Source organism: Drosophila hydei, unplaced genomic scaffold, assembly GCF_003285905.1.
Source record: "Drosophila hydei strain 15085-1641.00,03,60 unplaced genomic scaffold, DhydRS2 tig00000001-arrow-pilon, whole genome shotgun sequence".
NCBI classification, from domain to species: Eukaryota; Metazoa; Arthropoda; class Insecta; order Diptera; family Drosophilidae; genus Drosophila; species Drosophila hydei.
The window spans coordinates 11,540,526-11,565,395 of record NW_022045643.1 but is presented as its reverse complement, the minus strand read 5'-3'; the positions used below and the strand labels follow the sequence as shown (position 1 = coordinate 11,565,395).

The 24,870-nt window shown below is 39.1% G+C and overlaps 1 protein-coding gene across 2 annotated transcripts in view; it reads left to right on the top strand.

Annotated features, from left to right (window-relative positions):
* The first annotated feature begins 982 nt into the window (after positions 1-982).
* LOC111600958 (prolactin-releasing peptide receptor) overlaps positions 983-24,870 on the top strand; it is a 37,960-nt gene continuing 14,072 nt past the window's right edge. The window contains exons 1-3 of one of the 2 annotated variants that reach the window (XM_023317338.2): positions 983-1,273; positions 19,146-21,236; positions 21,328-22,150. In XM_023317338.2, the coding sequence (XP_023173106.1) occupies positions 19,419-21,230 (1,812 nt within the window). In that variant the 5' untranslated portion in view covers positions 983-1,273; positions 19,146-19,418 and the 3' untranslated portion in view covers positions 21,231-21,236; positions 21,328-22,150. Of the gene's footprint in view, positions 1,274-19,145; positions 21,237-21,327; positions 22,151-24,870 lie in introns of those variants that run through there. The other variant, XM_023317337.2, reaches the window with a different exon arrangement.

The window sequence follows — 24,870 nt, the reverse complement described above, 5'->3', positions numbered from 1 at the left end:
GCTAATAAAACGCAATAAACTTTTTTAAATTTTGCATCTTAATCAAATTTATTACAAGAAGCTGAAGCTTTAAGTTGTTTAAATATATATTTAAAGCACGTTAAAATTGAAAATGATTTACATGAATATTGTCAAAAGATCATTAATGATATTATCAGCAGTCGAAAGGATTCAAGAATATCAAATTAAAATTTTCGCGAAGTAAGTCAAAAGGATTGTGAGTATTTCGGGCCTTTTCACTTATTAATTTTATAATGAATATTGTGTTTGCTGCCATCTCAAGCATATCACAAATTTTACAGTTTGTATAAATGTTCGCTTTTTCAGCGAGTTGTAAATAAAATTATTTAACCTTTTTCCTTTCCTAATAGCCTTCAATGGTGTCACAATATTTGCCTGGAAATATTTGTCAGCAAGAATCACAAGACTTCAATAGCGCAATAGGAACTCAACTCAGCGCGAAGAGGAAAAACTCACTCAACATTTGGCAGCTCAACTCGATTTTCACTCGGCGATGTTTTTTCGTGGTGCAGTTGAGCGGGCATCGGGGTGGCGGAGCTGTTCGGGCCAGTGGCAGGGAATTGCATCGTTTGTGCCGATGGCTGTGGACGATTCGTGCGGAGTCGAGCGCTTATCAGCAGATAACCTGTTGGCTAACGGGAACGCCGGCGTGAGCGTTGCTGCTGCGGCGGCGTCGTGACGTCGTCGTCGTCGTTGTCGTTGTCGTCGTCACACACGGCGTATGACAGAACAGAAAGTGCGAACGATGCCAACGACGAGTCGGTTCGAGCTCGAGGCTGTCGTCAGTTGCTTGTGTTTCCTCGTTGGCGCTGGACGCGAAGCGGCGCATGTGAGATAAATATATAAATAAACTACAAATCTCATAAGTCTATTCAGATAAACAGAACATTTGACGCGTATTTGCGGCAGTCTGCCTAGGCGCAAGGTGCAAAGAGTCGCGCGAGATTTGTGCGATTTGTGTGCGTAACAGCAGAACGCGAATAGTCAAATCACTGCAAATACAAATTCAAGACCAGAGCAAGTGCCGGTGCGTGCTCGAGTGCGGATCCGCAACGTTACGGTCTTTGGTTGTGTTTGCGGTTCCGTTTTAGTTGACATTTCAAAGAGACGCAACGCGACGCGTCGGTTAAGCAAAGAAAACTTTTTGGCTTTTACTTTTGTTGAACTGCCGGGGCCAGGCTTTAAACTTGAAGTGCAAGTTAAACAGGCAACAACTTAACCTCAAGCTTCAAATTAAATCAATTGTCTGCAGGTGGGTAAACGAATTCCAAAAGGAACTTCAACTAAAAGAGTGTACTTGCTAATAAGTTCGACATATTTGGGATGCCCCAGCACAGAGTGTATTCATTACATTCACACAAATTCAATTTCCAGTCAACTTTTCGGCTAACCCATAAAGCAGAAAAGAAAAAAAAAGAAATGGAAAAGAAAAAAATAATACAGAGGCAAAGTTTTATTTGTACTCAAAACGGCACCGACAAGCAGACAACTTTCATTTCGGTTGCTTGTTTAGCGACACAGCAAACACGCCAAAAAGCAGAAAAGAATTTCAGATAAGGCAAGAGTCCCATGTTATAAAAAAGTCAAGTGCATTTGGGCAGGACAAACAAAGGAAATGCGTGAGGAATGAGCGAATTTGTTTTTAATAAAGCTTGATTTTTCTGCACTTTTCTCTTATTGCTACCGAGCCGAGACTGCGACCGTACTTAACTAAATATGCAAATGTCCAACATGAATGGGTATGCACGAGTCAAGCCAAATGTTATTGCAGTGTCAAAGTTGCAAATGAAAAGACAATTGAAATGCTTTCAATATGTTTGATTGCTTAGCCAACTATTGATTCGAATTTGTTCCGTCTGACAGCGATGTCATCAATTGTAGATTTGAATATTTATAATAGTGCAGCACGCACACACACACACACCCACACCCACACACATTGCCTTGATTGCTTTGTCTTTGGCTGTCACTTAGTGCATACGGGTTACAGCTTAATGCTCAAATGCGCAATGTTTTGTCAGAGAACGTGGGTGTATAACTCTCTGTGTGTGCATGAGTCTAGGCAGTCCAGTTAACTCACTAGAGATTATTATTAGAGCTCACTGGGTCAAGCACTCAACACGTTGCCCTGCTCACGTAATATTAGGAATAAATTAAATGCAATGACAATTCAAAAATTGCATTATCAAGTTCAATGTTTCAATGGCTTTAAATATTTATAAGAAACAATGCAAAAAGTATTTGTTACGAAACTTTCACATGCAACTGATAACAAGTTACTTAATACAAATATAAATAAATGCCCTGAATTTGTTTGTGAAAATATTCCTTAAGCTTTTAATATTATCTTTAATAAAATCTAAGATTTTCTTCTGTATCTCAAATGTTCAAATAAAATAGAAATTGTTAAATATGATATTATAAATTGTCCTTAAGTGCATTCAAAGAGACTTAAAATTGCTTCATGGAAAGCCTTTTGCTCTAGCAGAGCATTAAAGTTCTTCTAATACACAAAGAGTGTTTTTTGGTGGCATTGTGGGAGGTATTCAACTTTTCTTGTGCGCAACGAATTTGTTATCTGAGCTGTGTTAAAAAACTTGATCCCTTAGCGATTGTGCTGATTAGACGTGAAATTGCATCAAATCGAGCTTGAGAAAGGGAGAGAAAAATGTAGAGGGAAATGGTGACAGAAAGAGACAGAGCAAGCGCGTGAAAGAGAGACAGAGTGAAAGATAGAGAAAGAGAGAGAAGAGCACAGAGAAAAACAATCAAAGATATTTTAATTTTATATTAAAATAAAGGTCAAATCAATGTCAGACAGATTTTCGCTACATTAATTTTATATTTATATTACATTTCCTGTTTCTAGCTGTGAACTCTTTCTGTAATTGCTTTAACTATTATTAATTACTAATTAATTTAGTATACATATTATTTGTATTTATAGTAGAACACAGTTTTTGTAGTATTTAACTGGGCGCGACTATGAGATACCGCGTAGAATAGTCATGCAAACATGCAATACCTGCACAACCATATAATTAGCTAACGGATTGAGCTTGCAGATTGACTATATTAGTGAAAGGTTCAAGGATGAACCGTTTACAGTGGAAATATTTAATATTTGACAGAAGTTGTCATTTAAGTGGATTGAAAACGAAGTTAGAGTTAGACAAGAATATTATGTATATGTCGGATTAGTGTTACTTTCCATTGCGTTAGCGCAGTGAGTTTCGGTCGCACTCGAGTTTTAACAAAGACTGACTCGAGACGCACAATTCTTGTGCGTGTCTTCCACCGAACCACACTCGGCGACAGCGACAGAACGCTGTCGCCCCGCTAAAACGGGACTTTACCAAACTACAAAACTTAGGCAACCAATCACATAATGTTGCAGTTATGTTTCTACGAAAATGCTCGAAGACGCACCAATATATATGAAGTGTGACCTTCAAACATATTACCAGCACGCGCCGGCAAGGCGCCTATACATTTCTACTACCTACTCTCCGACACGGCCATCCTGACCATAACACGACCTCGTGTAATTCCCCAAAAATGTTTTACTGCAGAAATCGTTTTGTTCATAAATTATCGAATAGAATTTAACATTAACATTTTCCCTACAACTTTACTAATTACAACTACATCATTTTAGCTTCAACTTTTACTTTCTTCCAGAATTTTAATTTCATCTCTTTGTATCATTCTTAAATTTATAAAATTCTTCTTTAAATTAATTTAACTTTCTTGATTTTTTTTTTTCTTCTTTTTTTTTTTTAATTTTTATTTATTTATTTATTTATTACCATAAACCCAACTGGTTTCGATTTTCATCATCTTATGCGCCACACGCCATGATCAAAACATTTGTTTTGCACTTGTGCTTGCATTATGACATTCTTTAAGTTTTATAACTAGCCTTTCAGGCATCCATACTGTCTCTTTCAACAGTTTCGATCATTCCATTACTGTCTCTTTCAACAGTTTCTTTTTCAATCATTCCATTACTGTCTCTTTCAACAGATTCTTTTCCAATCATTCCATTACTGTCTCTTTCAACAGATTCTTTTCCAATCATTCCATTACTGTCTCTTTCAACAGATTCTTTTCCAATCATTCCATTACTGTCTCTTTCAACAGATTCTTTTCCAATCATTCCATTACTGTCTCTTTCAACAGTTTCTTTTATATCAATACTGTCTCTTTCAACAGTTTCTTTTTCATTATCATTTAAAGCCTCTTCACTACTTTCTAGTTCAACTGATACATACTCCTCTGGTAATTTTCGTATCTCTTCGTGAGCATACTTGTACTTTCTGTTATTTGTCAATGATCTAAGGATATATCTATCTCCGTCTAACAATTCAGCTATTTGCAACGGTCCTCTAAACTTTGGGCTTAACTTTGTTTGATGCCTTTCTTCACTCTTCAACAACACAAAATCTCCTACTTTGTATCCAACAACCTTAGCCTTGGTTTTATCAAAGTGCGCTTAGTATATGCTGCCGCTGCTGATATATTTTGCACCGCTCAAGCTCTTGATTCTGCCAAATCAACCTCTTGTGTCATGTCGCATAGTGAAAGCAACCCCAACGGTCGAGCAATCTCATCCAATGCATCCTAAGACCCTTACATAAATTTCCGAAAATATGACGCCAATCCAATAAATTGTCTTAAAGCAGAGACCGACAGCACTAATATCGTAATCCAAAAATTGGACAGATGACTTTAAGAAGAAACACTTTGTAATGATAATCCAGCCTCCGTAGGAACATTTAACACAATGTGTTTGCCAGATCTCCTAAAGCCTGTATAACTAATCGTTGAAAGACAGAAGGTTCGTTTCGAAGTCCGAATGGCATAGATAAAAATTCGTACTGTCCATCTGGTGTCACAACGCGGCATACTCAATAGAATCTGCATGTAAGGGAATTTGATAGTATCCGCTAGCCATATCCAAACATGTAAAATAATAAACTCCTTGAAGTCTATTTATTTGATCGTTTATAAGTGGAAACGGGTATCTATCAGCCACAGTGTTTGAGTTTAATTGTCTATAATCAACACAGAGCCTATCCGAACCATTTTTTTTTTTTTTTTTTTTTTTTTTTTTTTTTTTTTTTTTTTTTTACCAATAATATGGGGCTAGCATAAGGTGAACAGCTGGGTCTAATTATGTTGCACGCAGTAGTTCTTCGACTTTATTTCGAACTAATTCTCTTTCACATGGACTCAGTCGATATGGTCTCCTGTTATAAAAGAATCTGAGTAGTTTGTCAACAGTGACTGCAACTTTATTTTATCTGTCCCCTCAAGTTCAGTATCCATTTCGGTTAACTCATTGCCGGTACATAAATTAACTATTTTAGTTCTTACGATCTTAAATTGATTTGATGAGACGACAATATCAAAACCCTGATTTAGTATTTCTCGCCCAATAACAATTTCGCTTTGCATTTGAACTGTTGCCTATGCCTTTTAACATAACAATATTCGTAAATCGTTTACCAGAAAATTTTTTTACTTATCTTTTCTTTCGTCAGTGAGCACTCCGCACCAGAATCGAAGGTTATTTCGAAAACTTGTCCTCTATGGTCCAGATATCCCTTGGGTACTGCAACCTACACTGTTCCACTCGTTTTTCCCGGTTGAATGTTATGTTCTTGTCAGCTTCCTTCCTTGTACACTGAGTGGATATGTGACCCAACTCTCCGCACTTGTAGCAAGTTACACTTGATTTCTCAAGATGATGGACGTCTTGCCTGCCATGTCGTTCCTTGCCATCTGTAAACGGGTCTCGTTGCGTCCTGAGTCGACAATCAATCATTTTATGGCCCAGTTTGCCGCAAAAATGGCACTCTATCGATGATTGTTTTTGTCTTTTTGGATGAATGTCAGTTTGTTGCTCCATAGGTCCACCTCTTCTTTTAGCAAAAGTGAACGCCTTCAGTTCGGACTGCAACTCGCTTCTGGTTCGAATATTTGATGTGAAGCTTAAACGCTGCAGGCGAGCATCAAAACTTGCCAGCAACGCAAGAGTCACAGACACGGCGATTTCTTCTGTTTCCATTTGGCGCCATTTCGTCGATAGTTCTGTAACCATGCGGCTTGCGTGAACTGCAAGATTCTCGCCGTCAGCCGGTCGACTTGACAACATGTTTAGAAACACGGCAGCTGGTGTTTCTATAGTGTCAAAACGCTGGATGAAAAGTTCTTTAAACTCGATCCAGGTGATATTTGCGTAGCACACATGAGAAAGCCATTGAGAAGCGCTTCCCTCTAGTGCTGTACTTAGGGCCACGACCAGTGCACCGCCTTTTAATGAATTTTCTTGTAGAATAATTTCTACAGTGGTACACCACGATGAAGCCTTGGCGCCTGCGATGTCTGGGTTAAATTTCGGCAGTTGCACCGATTTGCTCTGTCCTACGTCAGATGCCGTTGTTTGTAAAGCTTGCACAAGTTCAATTAGATTTTTATTCTGCAACTCCATGATGGTACGCCATGGTCCATCTAATGTTGTAGGTGAAGGGCCAGATCCCACTTCTGATGTCGGATTAGTGTTACTTTCCATTGCGTTAGCGCAGTGAGTTTCGGTCGCACTCGAGTTTTAACAAAGACTGACTCGAGACGCACAATTCTTGTGCGTGTCTTCCACCGAACCACACTCGGCGACAGCGACAGAACGCTGTCGCCCCGCTAAAACGGGACTTTACCAAACTACAAAACTTAGGCAACCAATCACATAATGTTGCAGTTATGTTTCTACGAAAATGCTCGAAGACGCACCAATATATATGAAGTGTGACCTTCAAACATATTACCAGCACGCGCCGGCAAGGCGCCTATACATTTCTACTACCTACTCTCCGACATATATTTAAAATTTGAAGAATCTAGTTAACATGGCTTATGAGAACGGCGCGTTTATACAAACGCACAGGCAGAGACAGAAGCTTGGGCGGATAAGCTGAAAGCCAGCCGAACATGCTTAGATCAACTCATTTCTTCGTTCTTTTCTTGAATTTGTACGCTTTATGGGTCTGCCATGCCTGCTTCTGAATATTTTTTATATATTTGCCGAAAACCCATTATAAATATGGCTCTGAAATTAGTTTTGTATTGCTTGAATACTTGCAATGCCTTCTTTTCTTAGTAAAATCTTTAAAGAATACTTGTATCAATGGCATTAAAAGGTAGAAAGAGCCTAAATATCGAGTCAATTAAATCAACTATCAGACGGCCAAAGCCCCTGCCATTCAAACTATTATCACAGTCCGCAATTCAATTGACATAAAGTTGGGCCAATTCAAAGTGAAAAGTGGTCTCTTTTTGAGCTTGACGAGAGGTGAAAACGAAAGATGAGCAAAAACAGTCAAAAAGAGAGTGAGAGAGAGTGAGAGAGAGAGAGGGCAGAGGAAAGGGCAGAAAACGCATTTCACTTTGCATATCAACGCGCAACAAGAAAATGGCAAATGGTCGCTGATAGTAACGAATTTCGCTGAAGTCGCACGAAAGGAGAAAGGACGAAAATAACGTTGACTTTGACGTTGATGCTGTCTTCAAGGCTTAGCGCAGACGAAGGGGGACAAAAAGTCTTGCCAACTGTCCAAGGCGCGCCCACTGCTGCTGTTACCTGATGTTTATTTGCATTTAAATCAAACAAGCTGCACGTGCGGGTGGGCGAGAGTGGACGTTGGGGGGGCCGAACGTGTTTACTTCTGCTGCATTGACTGTGATAACTGGTGCAAAAGGCATTTCTAGCTTCGTTTGCCTTGATACCCTGTACTCTGATAAAGCAGCGTGGCCTCTATTAGTTGAGATAGAAAACACAGTGACACAGTTTGCTTAGCATACTTTGCAGGGCAAACGTTAAGTGAACCCAACTTCCATAACTTGTTTTGTCGTGCTCTCACTTCCCCCTTTATTGCTGTGTTAGTTTTGCATAAATTATGTATATCGTCTATCTTCAGCGAGTCATGGCTAATATATATATATACATTTGTATATATACATTTGTTGGTTAGTGAAATGAGGTTGGCAAATCGGGGTTGGCGGGCGCAGCTTGAATCTATTTGATTTCTTGCAGTCCGTGGCAAGTCACAGGTGACATTTTTATGGCCAATCTGCGCTGGCAATAAAACGATTGCCTTTTCTTTTTGCTGAAGGCCAATCTTCAAGGCTGCTACGCAGTCAACAGCTGCCGCAGTGTAATCTACTCTGTTGCGGCTGGGCAAAACATGGCCCCTTCGGCTGGCCGGGATATCAAAAATTTCTCGAGGGAATCGCGGCTCCACACAGTTGCTCGCTCTCATACTAAATGAGCGTGGGGATAGGTTATTCGCTTTCAATTTACTATTCGTCTATTGCTTAGCACACTCCGCACAGTTTTGGTTATGATTTTGATGCTGCTTTGTTCAATATTTTACGCACTCACTGGGAATTAAACAGCCCGGCCAGCGAGGCAAACATACACCAAAAATTAATTACATTTCAATTTAACGAAAGGTTCACAGTGCCCTCACGGTCACACTAGATATTCAGCCAAAATAGATACAAAATCCGCAACGCTCCAATTCCTGCTGCGTTCAAACTTGTCCACATCGAACATGAAATACGCTTCACTCACTAAGCTAATGAAGCATACAAATTTGATGTAATATAAACATGAATATGGGGCGAGACGAAGCTATGAGCTCAAGTGAATTGCTAGTCTTTCGGCTTATGGCTTAAGTCAACTCATTATCTCAGAACAGCTGCCAAAGCCAAGCCTAAGCTAATGAGTTGACTTAAGCCATAGACTTGGCCTTATCTAGCTATCTTATCTTATTTGGCAGTATATCCTATGTTTTCAAAATAGAGATATAACAATCAATGGAATATTTCAAATATATTCCATTTGAGCTCGAGTCCAAAATAAATTAGGTAAAGAAAGATTTATACAAGAGAATGTAATTTGTTTTTTTTTCTATCTATCAATTCTACCCACAAATTGGAGAAATTGACATTGATTGCTTAAAGTTTTCAGTTCCAATGCCATCCTCAAAAATCTGCACTGAAAACTTTGCTTGTTAGGGCTCTAAAAGAGAGCATTTAAGGCTCGGCTATCGGGTCTTCAATTAACATAGATGGATTTTGGTCATGAGCATGGCTTCGTCATAATCAACGTGCGCGTTGGCTATGTCGATATCGCTTTTGTACGTGGTCGCATTGCGGCTCAAATATCATTAAAATGCAAAAATTGATGAGCGCTGCGAGGACAGTATCCAGCTTACGAGACCTGCGTGAAGCAGCGGAGAGCGGAGCGGCAGCGAGACGGAGGGAGACCAAGTGTTGCTGAGTGGGTCTGTTACGTTTGCGGGTGCTAGGGAGGCGGAAGCTGCCTGGTTTTGATGGTGGCGACGGTGGTGCCGAGTGGTGCTGGGTGGTCGGTGCTTGAAGTGAGCATTTAATTAATTTTGCTTTTTGGCCTCGTGCACTGATTAAAACGCCATTTACAACATTTTGTCTGCATTAAGTCAAAAAGAAGTTATACGCTCATTAATTTGCATAGTCTAAAACCGGAAGGCAGCTGAGATAAGGTTTGCGTTGCATTTATAGAGTGTCCATTGAAGCAGTTTGCATTTTACTTTTATAATTAGGCAAAAGACCAACTGAGCTCATTTTGAGTGAACTTTAATTAAAGCGTTTTTAATGAGCTGCTGCACAGCATAAGGCTGACAGACATGCGAGCCAAGCTTAACATGAAAAATGAAACCATTTGCATGTTGGCTCTTAGCCAAAGTAACCACACACATACTCATGCACACACACTCACACACATGGATTTTAGTCTTATCAAAACAGACTGTTAAATGACCACGCCCCAAAACGAAGCTGATGATGCTATTCAACTTGAAGCTTGAATGCCAAACTATTGCAAATGGCTGAACATTATTCTGGGCTGGCTGGCAACCTTTTGTGGCCACTGAAGACATTCTCGCAGTGCACTGCCTTTCGATGTGGCAACAGTGATAAGCTAACAGAAAGGTTCAGACGAGTACAACAAACCCTTGCCCAAGCATGTGTGTGTGCGTGTGGAATATTTATGGAAGCCATTGTCTTCTGCTTAGCCACGAAGTAGTTGCAATGGCAACCAGTCAGCCAGTCAGGCAGTTAGGCAGTTAGGCAGCTTGGTAGCTGCACCGAATGGTCAATTAATAATGGTCACTGGTCCTTGAACCGCACATCTTTGGCCTAAAGTGCAACGGCAGCCCTTAAAGTGCGCCGCACTGTGTGCAGCAGAAGCCGCGACGGCTTTAAGCCACGAAAGTTGGCAACAATTTGCGCAATAAAATTCATTGATTTTCATTTGCGTGGCTGGGTGGTTGGGCGGGCGGGCAACCTTTAGTTGTATTAATATTGGTTTTTATTCGTGCCATGTGCCATGTGCCATGTGCCATCTCCCATGTGCCGTAAGTCGGGCAGCAAAAGGAAAAGCGTGCGACGGCTAAAGGTTGTGCAAACAAATAGCGTCAAAAGACAAGGGAAACTCGCTTCAATGACCGTGCAGGCACAGGTCCTTTGGCTCTGCTGCTCATATTGCCAATGTCGGCTGAAAAGGTTAAGCGCCCAAGCAAGTGAGCAATATAAACAATGGAAAGGCACAAATCCAAACAGATAAAAGACATCAATGGTCGGGTTCAACATTAGAGCTGCCTAGATTAGAAAAACTTGAACGTTCTTGAACTTCGATGTCTTTCCCCAGGAATGTTATAAATAAGCAACAATTTTTGTTGTCTAGTTTTTGTGGCCTATGCCACAATTTCAATATGTAAACTTCTTAACTTTCCTTCCCAGAAAGAGGGACCAATCCAGTGCTCAAGCTCTAAGCGAAGGTTGTCTTAAATGAAATTTCTTTCAGTTTTCCCTTAAATAGAATTTCGTTTAGTTTCAACTTGAGCCTTATGGCTTGTGAAATTATAAATGAAGTTTTCAACTTGGATCAACATTTTTTAGAGTACCTAAAAGCTATGGAACCTAATTAGTAACTTTTAATGAATGCTTACTTTAAGCCTCCGCATTTGTTCAGCCATTCAACATCAGAAAAATGTCGTAGAAAACATTCAACTGCCGTAAAATTCAATTGTTGTTTCGACAGAATGCAGAAAAAAGAAGAAAAGGGGGAAAAACGAGACTGACGGAGTGACAGACAAACCTATAGACAGATTGATGTAGATAAGTATACGTACGCAGACATGCAGACCTGTCAAGTCTCCTCGTTAGGCAGGCTGCCTGCCATTTGGTAAATTACTCATTTTTATGCACGTTCGCCCCGGAGACCCAGCCCGCTGGCCTTATGGTTGGCGAATGACACTCAAAGTTCAGCACTGACATCGTGTCCTTGGCATTTCATTTTCAGCCACGGCTATTACTGCCAGCGACGAGGCACATCAACTCTCAGTGCATAGCCACATACATATGAATATGCGAATAGTTCTCAATAGTTTTTGGCTTAGTCGTGCGGCGCAACGCATCGCCTGCAGGCAGACAATTGGACAGCTTGACAGTTCGAGGGATAGACGAATGGACGACTGGCCGGACGGATGTCGAGCTGATGGCATGTCATGGCGCATTTAACCCCAGACTAGCATCTGCCAGCTCTGACAGTGCATGCCGAAATGTTTTCGGTGCCATTCAAAATAATATTGCAATAAATTTGAATCGTCAACTTTTTGAATTTAACAAGAGCTTAAGGCACGAATGCGTGACGAGCAAATGCCCTGAAGAAACATTACAAAGACAAGATATGTGAGCTCAGAAGATTAAGTGCTTAAAATGAAATCTAAGTGAATTATTAATCAAATAATCAATTATATTCTTTAATATCTAACTCTATTCAGGCTTCCTTTGCCCTTGACATATATAGCCACAAGATCTTTATAGTCCTTGCTGCCACAAACTTTGCAATAAATAGAAACTGAAGTAGTTAAAATTTCGCAAGCTCTTTAACCAGAGACCATGCGGCTATACAGGCATAAGTAGGCCAGTGACTTTTACGCTTGAATATTGAATGAAATGTAATATCTTGTCTCATGTTGACATCATTAATTTGAAATTGTTATTCAAGTTGATTTGTCAGGGCCAAACTCTGTTTACTTGGATTAAAAGCAAATTTTACAAAAATATTTTCCACAAATATTACATATATAAATTTCTTTGTAACTGCCCCAAACGGAATAAGAGTCAACAAAATTTGATGGCTTATAATTGCCTGGCTACTCGCTGTGTGCAGCATCCGTAATTGCTTTCCATATTCAAATTGTATTTGAGAGATTTACGGTTACACACCCACATTCACAAATCCCCACAGAACACAACAACAACAAGAGCAACAAAAGCTTGAAAAGAACAGAGTCCATTGTGAGGCAAGTTTTTGGCTTGAGCATATTATTTGCCTGAACTTAGTCTTCAGACTCCTTGACTTGACTGACCCAGCTACCCCCTCCCGCGGCCCAACCACTACATGGCTCGTTGAACCTTGTCCAAAAGTGGCCCTGTAATTTGTGTAAAATGTGCCTTTGGACTAGAATACTCGCAAGTGCTCCGGTGTTAGCAAACATTTCAATTTTCGAATGGAACCGAGGAACGGAACAACGACATAGACCGACCAGCCCCACGCACAGCCTTATTTACTTTTGCTCGACTTGTGTTTTTTTCGTGTTTGTTTGCCAGAGGCACGTGGCGCGGGGGATTGGTTTCCATTCGGGTCACTCAATATCATGCCCCTGGCCGTAAATTCATGCAAAAACAATCTTATTAATGGCTATGAGAGCCAGCTTCCCCGCAGGCCCGCACATAGAATGTGTTAATAATGTTTAACTGCGATTTTTATTTATTTTTATTTTGCTGTTGCTTTTCTCTTTTTAGATTTTCGTTTTTTTTTGTTTTTGTTATCGTTGTCTAGATTTCCTGTTGCTGTCTGGTGTTGTTTGCCAATTTTAGCCATTTAGTTTGATTTCTGCGTTATCTTTATGTGCTGGCGCTTATCGTTCCTCCCATATAGCCAGTAATGGGCTTAGCCCAAGGGCCCTAAGGCCCAGCAGTGGGCACGACATTTATCACAAAATGCGTGAGCCCCAGGCACACTTCGCTCTAGTCGCTTCAACGTGGGCAAATCGTAGTTGATATGAATAATTAGGGCATTTGAATATATGGTATATAGTTTGCAACACAGCAAGCTTATAATAGTCGTTAGTTTTTTTAAAAACAATTTATTTACTAGTTCATTTCTATATGTAAATATTGTTTTGCAGCCAAACCAGTTTTGAGGCAATAAGCGAGCTTCTATTTTGGCTGAAAGCCTTTGAATATTAATGAGTTCAGCCTGTCTCTTGTCTCTCAAAATATGAATTCTGTCATTTGTTTTTGAATAATTGTTATAAATAATAAGGGGAAAACCAGCTCAGATCAGGTTTGATTAGTTATGAACTGAATTTTAAACAATACTTAATAGAAATAATAATTAAATCAAATTAAAATCAAATTAACTAAGCACAACTGCTTGTGCTACACAACTTAAATAAGACATTATATATAATATTTATGAATAGTAAATGTAAATTATTGACACGGATGCAGTTCGAAGTGAATTTGATTTAATTTTTAATATTTATTGATAACAAATTAATTATATTTTTACAAATAATTAAACTTAAAAATATAATTATTTAATATATTTACATATATTAAACTTAGCGGTATTTAATATATGTATCGTAGATCTAAAAATAATATACTAATATGCAAATATATATCAAATCAAATTTTTAGACAGATTTTGACTTTACAGTTCAGAAAATACAAATTTATTAAGAAGAAAAATTTTTATTGATATCTTCACAATGTTAAAATGTTTAAATTTAAAAAAATTTTAAATTAACACCAAAAATGTATTAATTTATTTTTTAAATTTTTTACATACAAGAGTAAAATTTACTATTTATTTTTTTTTTTGAATTTTTTTTTATATGAAAAATAAAAAATATATACAAAAATAGGTTTAAAAAAAATTTTTAAATTTAATACAAAAATAATTAACACTAATTTGAATTTGCATGCAGTTTTATTTACAAATTAATTTTACTATTTTTTTTTGGGGTTTGTTATTATTTATTATTAATTTTCATGTAAAAACACAAGATAAAATTGTAAATTTTGTTTGTGTTATTTTATTTACTTTTTATTTTTGTTTTATTGTTGAAAGTTTTCGCCATAAAAAGTTCAGCAATTAAAATAGTTTCTTTTTTTAAATAACCGCAGCGAAATTCCCTATCAACCATTAAAAAACAATACTTTATCCATCTGTCAGTCTAAGCCTCAATCAATCAACCAACCACTCATAGTTACATAAATAACTGGGTCACTTAGATAACTCATCTACCAAGGACAAAGAGATTTAAGTTTTGTTTCTCGCTTGTTGGGAATACACAATTCTTACACAATAAACTTTACAGCTCTCAGCATACTATTTTATGCATACATTAGATATATATCTATATACTCTTTTTTACATACATTTATCTAGGGTATGTTCTGTTCGTAGCTCAGCTGCCATTCATTATATTTATTTTGATTGTTTTATTCGAATGCGTTGCCATTTTGTGCACAATTAATGAGGTATATATATCATAAAAATTAAATGCAAATACTGAGTGACTCAAATGTTTAACGACTTGGCCTCATTGTGAATGCGACTGCGAGTGCGAGTGCATTGGAAATAAATTCTTAAATGGAAATAAATTCTCTAATTAGTTGTTGAGCATATAAATCAGCAAATAAATATTCCCGTCGCAGTTCCCACAATTATATATGATGGTCTGTCTGTCTGGTAGTGAGTATGTGTGCATATGAATAGATATTCACATATGAATAATGTTCGAAATTTCAACAATTTGCAAAGTGGTCTTCGCTGCTGGGTCACTCGAGCGGAATGGGGCAACAATTTTAAGTGGTTGCCGTTCTGAATTTTAATTAAATTTTCGATTTCGATTCGATGCGAGACGAGACATTGTGTTGCGATGAGAAACGATGTGGTATGCCTTGACACTGACATTAAACACATGTTTACAATTCCGTCTCTCGATTGTCCATCTATACGTTTGCCCATTCATCCATCAACCGTTCAGTAATTTCTTTGATGCGTGCCAAAAGTTTTCAATGCAAAAACCAACAAAACTAAACCGAAACTTTCTATCAGAAACTTTGTAATTGATTATCATAAAAATAGCCAAGTTAATTAGTAGAAAATGTTAAAAGGCGTGTGCTGCCCATCATTATAATTATCATCATCATCATCATCAGCATCAAGAGCCAGCTGAACATAGATCATTCGTAGAAGCTGAAAACTTTGGACTGGGCTATTGGGCTACTGCCATCATTAGTGAAATTTATGGCCAAGTTAATGGCATAGTTTACTCTGTGTGAGAAATGGCTTAAAAAGTAGTTAAGGCTCTCTTCTGCCTGTGCTGCTGTGGCTATATTACTTCTTTTCTTTTAAACATATCTCATATAACAAATGGAAATGAAGTGGCAGAAAATTGCTAAGAAACGAGAATATTTGAATAAACAATAATGTTGAGTGCTTAAGCTATTTAATTGAACAAAATTAATATCATTTTACTTGAGTGTGCATATATATAGTTAAATTACTTTTTTTTATATTTATATGCTCTGAAAATTAATAATCAGTTTTTTTTAATATTTGTAAATTAAGCTAAATGAGGTCCATATACTTGAGTTACATTCAAAAGAAAACTAGAAACAAAGAGTTGAAAATGTATTTTGCCATTTTCAAGGCGTATATCAAGCTCATATTATTTTTTCAATACCTTTAAATATATATATATTCATCTACCGATATATAAACTATATATTGAGACTTGGCTTGTTCATCACAATTTGAAGGCGGTTAGATCTTTCACTCAACTAGTTTAAGCCCTTCGTCCGCTTAGCTCTTTCAGCTGCTTATATTTCTGCAGAATACAATTTGAAAGATTTCAGTGTTTTAAGAGAATCAGGTGTCAATAAGTTTGTATCATATATTTTTACTTTTAAATTAATGATATTGTGTAAAAATTCGCGAGTTCGCATAATAAAATAAAAATTTCATTGAAAATTTCTTTGCCTAGCAGCATCTAGATAGCTCTGTCAAATAAAGCAATAAAACAAAGTGTTTGACAAAGTGTGTGGCAGTGTGAGAAAGTTGAAAAAGTAGAAGTGAAAAGAGAATAAAGTTAAGTCCCATTCCATTGGATGCCATCTACTCCAAAGGGTCAGCCACGTAGAGCAGACCCTTCTCCTTTGATAGGCCAATAAGAAAAATCCATAAAAGCTTCACGTACGCCTATAAGTAGGCAATACATGCTGTTATAAGTATTACCAGAGGGAGAAGTCGCTGTCAGCCATGCGACGCAATGCTTCACCTATATAAAATAGAAGAAAGGACAAACAGCAAAGCAAATCCCATTAAAGTAAGCGGTTGGCTGTGACACCAATGCCTTGTTTCATTACGGCGCAGCTTCATCTGGAAGATAAATCGTTCTGAAAAAATGGTGACAAATGCATCAAAATTAAAATTACCAAGTGGCGCAGCTTACGGCGTCTCAGACCGTCTGTCGGTCTGACGTGCTGTTGGGCTGTCGGGCAGTCGGGCAGTCGGACAGTTGGAGAGAATCGACAGGATGACACACTCAAGCTGCTTTGTGCTGCCTTGTTAGTAAAGATAATGTGCGGGATAAGGACGATGACAACGATGACGATGGAGACAATAATGACGATGCTGATGATGAGCTGCTGCTGCCTGATAATGATAATGATTTCGATGATGTTTACGGCTTGAGTAGTTACCGCCTTTGTTGTGGGCTATGGGCCCCTTGTCGGGTAAATGTGTTAATATAAAATTCTTAACTGCCATTTTTTATGGAATTTCCGGCCGTCGCAGTTCGTTTTGTGCAGCAACCTATCCTGCGGCCGTTTGTTGCCAACCTGCCCCGGCTGCCGGGCCAGCGTTTTAGCGCACTTCCGTCTATTAATTTATGAAAGTTATTATATTTTTCTACGCCCGCGGTGCTCAACCATTTTTGACATTCTCTCGCTTTCTTAGCCCACGACTGTGCGCTTTGATTTGCAAAAAGGTATTTTTCAATATTTGAGCACAAATTCTACGAAAAAGCATAGACGGAAAGTTTAATCAAAGTGGCTTGCCCTGGCATACCACGCAGAATATGCAATTGTGGAGAGAGCACTAGAAGTGTTTTCGAAGAGTTTGCTGCGAGACAACTCATTTCTAGGAATAGAAATGGAGTTGTTGCTATATGAACTCAAATTGACTAAAGCTAAAGATTTGATAGTGCCTGCTATATGATACAGTTGACTTAGACTTATCATATGTCGGGTAGATCTCTCCTATTACCAATTGCTCTTCATGCTGAAGGAGATTAAGAATATCTTTCTGTATGATGTATCCTTCCTTCCTTCCATGGAATAAGTCTGAGTATTCAGCATAAGCCCAAAGCTGCACTGTATGCAAATGAACTTGAGAGCAGTAAAATGTACTATTTCTATGTGAAATTAGCTTCGCTGCTTGCTCTACATTATGCACTGGGGTAAGCTATGTGTTGTGCGAACAATGCATTCCTTTCAGGTGCGTAAGCCGTATTAAAATGCTGTTGGCTGTGCAGACATCTAGATCTGAACATTGAAGAGCTTTAAGCAGAAATTGGTAAACCAAAACCAATTAAGTTCACATGTACATAGAGCACGTGCTGCCAGCTGAAGCACTAGATCTAATCAAGATTAAAAACCTTGGATTTTCATGTATGCACTTGTCAAACTGCTAAAGTTCTCCGAGAGGTTCCGTTCATTGATAGCACGAAATTAATCACAGCTTCGTTTGCAGCCAACTCACATGAGTTCCACAAAGTTATCAAATGGCCAAGAAAATTAAATAGAATTTCTTTTTAGAATATTATACAGAAAAAGAATTGTTTGTTTTAGCAGGAAATTAAAATATCAGAATGTGTAAAAATAAGCAGAAATACGTTTTTATGCATTTAATAGACAAAAAAATTAACCCGCATTCAAATGTGTTTAAGCCAAAAATTCAAATTTTTTATTACTGCCAATGGCAAATTAAAAAAAAAAAAATTCAAATTCAATATTTACTAAATTCAATATTTGATTTTAAGAATAAAACCATTTAGTTTGAAATATATACTTTTTTAGATATCCAATTACCAAGAACGAATAACTTGGTCTACATCGTTGACAAACTCTAACCACAAATACTGAGCATTTCGTAATAACTTTAAGTTCAATTTTTTTTTTTGCATACACAAATATTTATTTATTATATTTTGTACAGAACACGCGAAGGTCCAATTAAAAATCTTAGTTCTTTTATTTTATATCAAAAAGAGGCATTAAGCACAACCATAAGCCAAGTCAATTTTAATTTATTTTATAAAACAATAAATTCTCTTGCATTTATTATTTAACAGCAGCAAACAAAATTCAATATTTGTCCCCATTCAACATATAATATTGAATGCACAAAATAAATCTTTGCTTTCATTTTTAGAGCAAAATAATTTCAATGTAGAATCAGAATTTTGTTAGCTGCATCATGTCATCTATCCTTGTTGTATATCATCTTCAATGAGCAGCCAAGGTGTCAGAGCTGGTGTCGTTATCGCAGTGACCTTTCAAACTCTAGTTATATAAACTGCCCTTAGACAATACAAAACTTGAATTCTGATGGCAGAGTTTTGTTTTCGCCTTGGCGCATTTTGCTGCCACATTGTTTTTAATAAAGCCAGCGTCAGACCCGACAGCTATGGCCTGACAGGAACAGAGTATATATGTGTGCAAGTGAGACAGCAACTAAGTGGATGGCAGCCAAGGGGACGACTCTTAATCCTTCGGGACAATAGCTATAAACGCAGTGTGGGGGGAAGAAGAAGAAAGAAAACTTAGTTTCAAATTCCAACTAAGAAGCAATTCCGGTTGAGCAAACTTTTACATTTGTACAAATCTAATGCAAGCTGTATACTGATTTTTCTTTAATTCTTCTTTCTTTTTAGCATTGAAGCAATTAGCAATGAGCCAAATATTAAGGCAAACTTTTTGAATACACGTTAAAAGGCATTAAAGATTGAGATAAACTCGAAACGTGACCCAGCCCAGACGACGGAAATGGCTGCTTAAGTGGCGCACTTCCGGTAAAACCGGACAGGATTCAACAGCAACAGCAATCCACTCAGCCGCAGCCATCGTCACAGCTACAGCTGCCCCGCCCTTAATCTCAATCGCCAACTGAAAGCGACTCATTAGGTATCCAAACAAAGTCCTTAAGCATGGCCAATGTAAGCAATGAGACGGTTAACGCTTGGCTGGTCTCGGTCAGTACACAGTTGCCCCATGTGCTGGGCATGAATTGGAGTGGCAGCAGCACCACCACTCTTGCCACGCCCGGCAGCACCAGCACCAGTGCCACCACAGCCACCATCACCTTCCCCGGCAGCAGCACCGCCAGCAGCAGCAGCACCGTTGGCAGCTTAAATGTGGATGTGGATGCCGTGGATGGCGATAAATCAGGCATTATACACAATCAATTCGTGCAGATCTTCTTCTATGTGCTCTATACCACGGTGTTTGTGCTGGGCGTGTTTGGCAACGTGCTGGTCTGCTACGTGGTGCTGAGGAATCGCGCCATGCAAACGGTTACCAATATATTCATTACCAACCTGGCCCTTTCGGACATTCTGCTTTGTGTGCTGGCCGTGCCGTTTACGCCGCTCTACACATTTATGGGCCGGTGGGCCTTTGGCCGTACGCTCTGCCATCTGGTGTCGTTTGCCCAGGGTTGCAGCATATATATATCGACGCTGACGCTTACCTCGATTGCCATTGATCGATATTTCGTGATCATTTATCCGTTTCATCCGCGCATGAAACTCTCCACATGCATCGGCATCATTGTCAGCATTTGGGTGATTGCTCTGCTGGCCACAGTGCCCTACGGCATGTACATGAAGATGACCAACGAGGTGATGGATAACACCACACAGCTGATCGGTGTGAACGAGACGAGCAGCTTGAATCCCCATTACGGCTATCCTACACCCGATGCCACGTCGGCTGCCCAGGCCTACATGCAGGTGATCACAGATGGCGTCACCGTCTGCGAGGAGAACTGGCCTTCGGAGCACTACCGCAAGGTGTTCGGAGCCATCACCACGACGCTGCAGTTTGTGCTGCCTTTCTTCATCATATCCATTTGCTATGTCTGGATCTCGGTCAAGCTGAATCAGCGCGCCAGGGCCAAGCCGGGCTCGAAGTCTTCGCGCCGCGAGGAGGCGGATCGGGATCGCAAGAAGCGCACAAACCGCATGCTTATCGCAATGGTGGCAGTTTTTGGCCTCAGTTGGCTGCCCATCAATTTGGTGAACATCTTTGATGACTTCGACGATAAGTCCAATGAGTGGCGTCTCTATATGCTCTTCTTCTTTGTGGCACACTCGATTGCCATGAGCTCCACGTGCTACAATCCCTTCCTGTACGCCTGGCTGAACGAGAACTTCCGCAAGGAGTTTAAGCATGTGCTGCCCTGCTTTAATCCCTCCAACAACAACATCATCAACATTACCCGCGGCTACAATCGCAGCGATCGCAACACCTGCGGCCCGCGTCTGCATCATGGCAACGGGGAGGGCGGCCCCGGCGGCAGTCTGGATGCCGATGATCCGGACGATAATGGCGTCACTCAGGAGACCTGCCTGCCCAAGGAGAAGCTGCTCATCATACCGCGCGAGCCCACCTACGGCAATGGCAACGGTGCCGTCTCCCCAATACTCAGTGGACGTGGCATCAACGCTGCCCTGCTGCACGGCTGCCAGGCACAGCCCCAGCAGCAGCAACAGCAGCAAGTCGAGCTAACCCGCCGCATTCGCCGGCGCACTGACGAAGATGGCGACTACATCGACTCCGGCGACGAGCAGACAGTGGAGGTGCGCTTCAGCGAGACTCCATTTGTCAGCTCCGACAATACGACGGGCATCAGCATCCTGGAGACGAGCGAGTGCATGTTCCAGGACTCAGCTGAGCTGCCTGAATTGGACATTGTTGTCGTTGGCTCTGATGGAGAGGCCAGCAGGCGATGTAACTGAGGCAGGGTGAGTATCCTATGCATGTAGAATAGTTGAATGCTTGATTTGAGTGTGCCTCTACCTGCAATCCTGATCTGTCCACTCCTCGCCCACCCAGCTATTTCCATATATATAGAGCTCTTACGCATCCTTATGTAGTCGGTAATAGAGCTAGTTACCTGCTGCCAGGCTATATACTCCTATGTATATTCAATGAAGCCACATTTCATCAATGACAGAACCACATTCTCAAGTGATATGCAAAATATCGAAAAGTGTTTTCAGCTAATGCACTCCACAGATAAATGTCACTCAAAGTCAATTTTTTCATATTTTATGAGAATTGGAAAAGGCAGCAGCATAAATAATTTAGTGAGAGAAATGTCGAGAGTATTTTGCCATCTCATCATTTGACGGCGGCATGGAGAAAATGAAAATGCTCACCACAGCAAGCAAAGAGGAAAAAGGAAAATTGAGAAGAAATATTTCGATGATGCAATCTATTTTCTCACAAAGCGCTTCCCAATAAAACTCAGTTAGGAACCTGCATGATTTTTATGGAATTTGCAGTAGCATACAGCGGAGCGCGTGCAGGATGGGTCCTGGCTGATGGACCAGCAGCTGAGCGAAGCAGACTACATTTGGCATGAGTTTCGTATGCTTTTTGTGCTGGCAAATTTTATTTGTTGCGCTTCAAAGTCAAAGTCAACGTTGGCAGCTGGTCTGCCGTACGAATACTTTCATAGATGCTCAGGTATTAAGTCAACAGTGAGTGCAAAAGTAATTTCCACTGCTTCAACTGTTTACCGTACATCGCACACATCGTGTGCAACTGTGCTGCAGCAGTGCCAATAAAAGCCAACAACATTTAACGGTAGAAGGACTGGAGAGCATACGCCAATTAAATCAAATTTAATAAAACTGAAGCAAGTAAATAAAATATAAATTGTTGAATATTGAAGCGACTTCCATGAAGTAAATATACTCAGAATATATTCTTATGGCTCGCATTTATAAAAGCTTTTTATTTTTCATTAATTTCATAGAAACTCTTTAACAAAACAAAATGTGAAGCATTTCTCTGAAAGCATTAGGAAAAACTTCGAAGTTTGATGGAGGTAGAAAGAAAATATTTAATATTTGTTTCTATCATCAAGTTAAACAGGTATTCAAAGCACAGTAAAAATAGTATCTCATGATTAACGTTACTCTTACTCAAGATGTGCCTTAAGTAAAGACGAAATAAATTAAATTAAGTATTTGTTTTATAATTTAAAGTTTTAATAGCTTTTTTACTTCAAAATAATAAATTAAAAATGATATCAACATAGTTTTAATTTTTTAATTGAAATTAAAGTAAATTACATTATTTTTTATAATAATAAGTAAATAAATTAATATAATAATAAAATAAAAATGAAATAATATAAACTCAGTTTTTGTTCAGTATTTTTCGTTCATAAGCCCTTTACGAAACTTGAAATTTAAAAAAAAACTTCTTTGCTATAGCCTTTCGTTTTATATTTTATTTCCTTTTACCTTCTTAAGTTAAATAGGGAGGTGAGCCCTGGCTGCCTGTCAAAAAGTTGCAATAGATAAGTCAAGTTTACGAAACGTGCCAATCCTTTGGACCAGGTGGTCTACGAAAGAGGCTGCTCGCTATAAGCAACAGCAACAACTGTATTATGCACACAAATAGCCAATTGCAATAGTCGGATAAATGGCTTGATAAATGGTCAACAGCCGTTGGCTATGATAAGGCCGACTCCCCCATAAATATGACGCCTTGATGCAGAATAATTTACATTGGGCTTATTTATTTATAATTTTTATGGCAAGCACATTACGGGCTAACTGCCTGTGTCTGGGACTTGAACTGAAATGGCCAATCGTAAAATGTATAAATAACGCTGGCATTGAAATTCTATTTGATTAAAAGATTCTTTACGGCAGCAGCAGCAGCAGCAGCAGCAGCAGCAGATAATGTTGATATAAATTCTATTAAGTCTATAAAATTTGAATTTCTTGCCAGAGTTTCAAAGTATTACTAAATGCTGCTAATGGATATTGTTGCGTTAGAGGGCATAAGCTATAAGCCTTTATTTGTATACCCTTTCATACACAAGACTATAATGTTAATAGGCAAAAACCTGATATTTGACTTTTCGTATATCTGATCTATACATCAGTTGTCATTAACATAGTTTTTCTGTAATTTAATTATAGTATGAAAAGGCTTTGTATTATTATGTATATCGATAAAAAATAATTAAGTACCCAAATACATAGCAAAAATAAAATCCTTTCACATGAAGCTACTCGGAAGCTGTTTTCTAGCCCTTAAGAAATCAACCAGAATTTAGCATACGTCTTTGCCTATGCAAACATGTTCCTTAATATATGTTGCTGGCTACGTTCTGTTTTATCTGAGTTTCTCTTACTTAAAATCTAAATACATACATATACAAATGAAAAGGTCTTGTTGTTGTTATTTGCATTTTGGCCCTGTTTGCGGTTGGCTTTGAAGGCAGGCCGAATGAACTAAGCATATGAACGCAATTTCAGACTTGTCCGAGAGGCCTTTAATTTATGAATTATTCAGTCGGGCCGTATTTGGTAGTGGCACACACTGCGATACCCAGATCCTAATTACCCGCTGGCATGTGGGCCGACATGATGTGTGGAGGCGTGATGTGAGTAAATAAGCTGAATGCACGGCTTGCGTTAGACGGAACTTAGCATAAAACAAAACAAAAAAATATAAAGAAATGCCTTGAATGCTTGTATTCAGACATGCAAGCTCATACTCACACACACAGAGACAGACTGCTGGTAGTAGTTGGTATCTGTGCTCCCTAAACAGTGACAGTTGGTGTATATGGAATCACGGTGCTGGTGACTGAACGGTAAGTGATATAGTTGATGGTCCCTGCTCGGGCGCCAGCAGCACATTTGATGCATTATGCATGAGAACTGCAGCTGGAATTGCGAACGGCAATCGTCGGACTTGCAGACGAAGTCAGAAAAAGTTTGCACTCGTTGTGGGAGTTCTTGAAACGAAAGCCCAGCGTAGCTACGAGGAAATGCCCCTTCCTGCACTGCCTCTGTAAACAAGTTTGCCAGCGAGTTAGTGCTAAACTTTTTTACAACTAAATTGTATTTTGTTGTTTGCTGTCTGGTTGCTGCGAAAGGCAAATGGCCCCGAACTCCGCGCGAACACAGCGGGGAGTGCAGCCCGAGCAAGTTGATTCTTTAGAATGCCAACTTTACAATTGTGATCATATTTCTATTTTTTTCTGCTGTTGCGAGTTTGTTTGAGCTTTAGAATGCCATCAGTTATGCGCCTCACAATGCGACGGCTGCTGATGTTGCTGCTCCTGATAAGCTCGTTGACCAACTGAGCTGAAGTCCAGCACTTAGTGCAAAAGTTCCTGCATTACAGAATCAATTTAACAACAATTCTGAATGTATAACAAGATATGGCTACAGCTCTGAAATTCCGGACTGCAAACTGAAGTTTGTTTATTGAATTGAAATATTTCTCTATATAACATTAGATGTATCTGAAAGGCAGTTTCAAACTGCTGCTCGCGTACATATAAAGCTTTAATTTAGTCTAAAAGCGAAGCGTTCGGCCAATGTCAATCAATCACACTAAAAG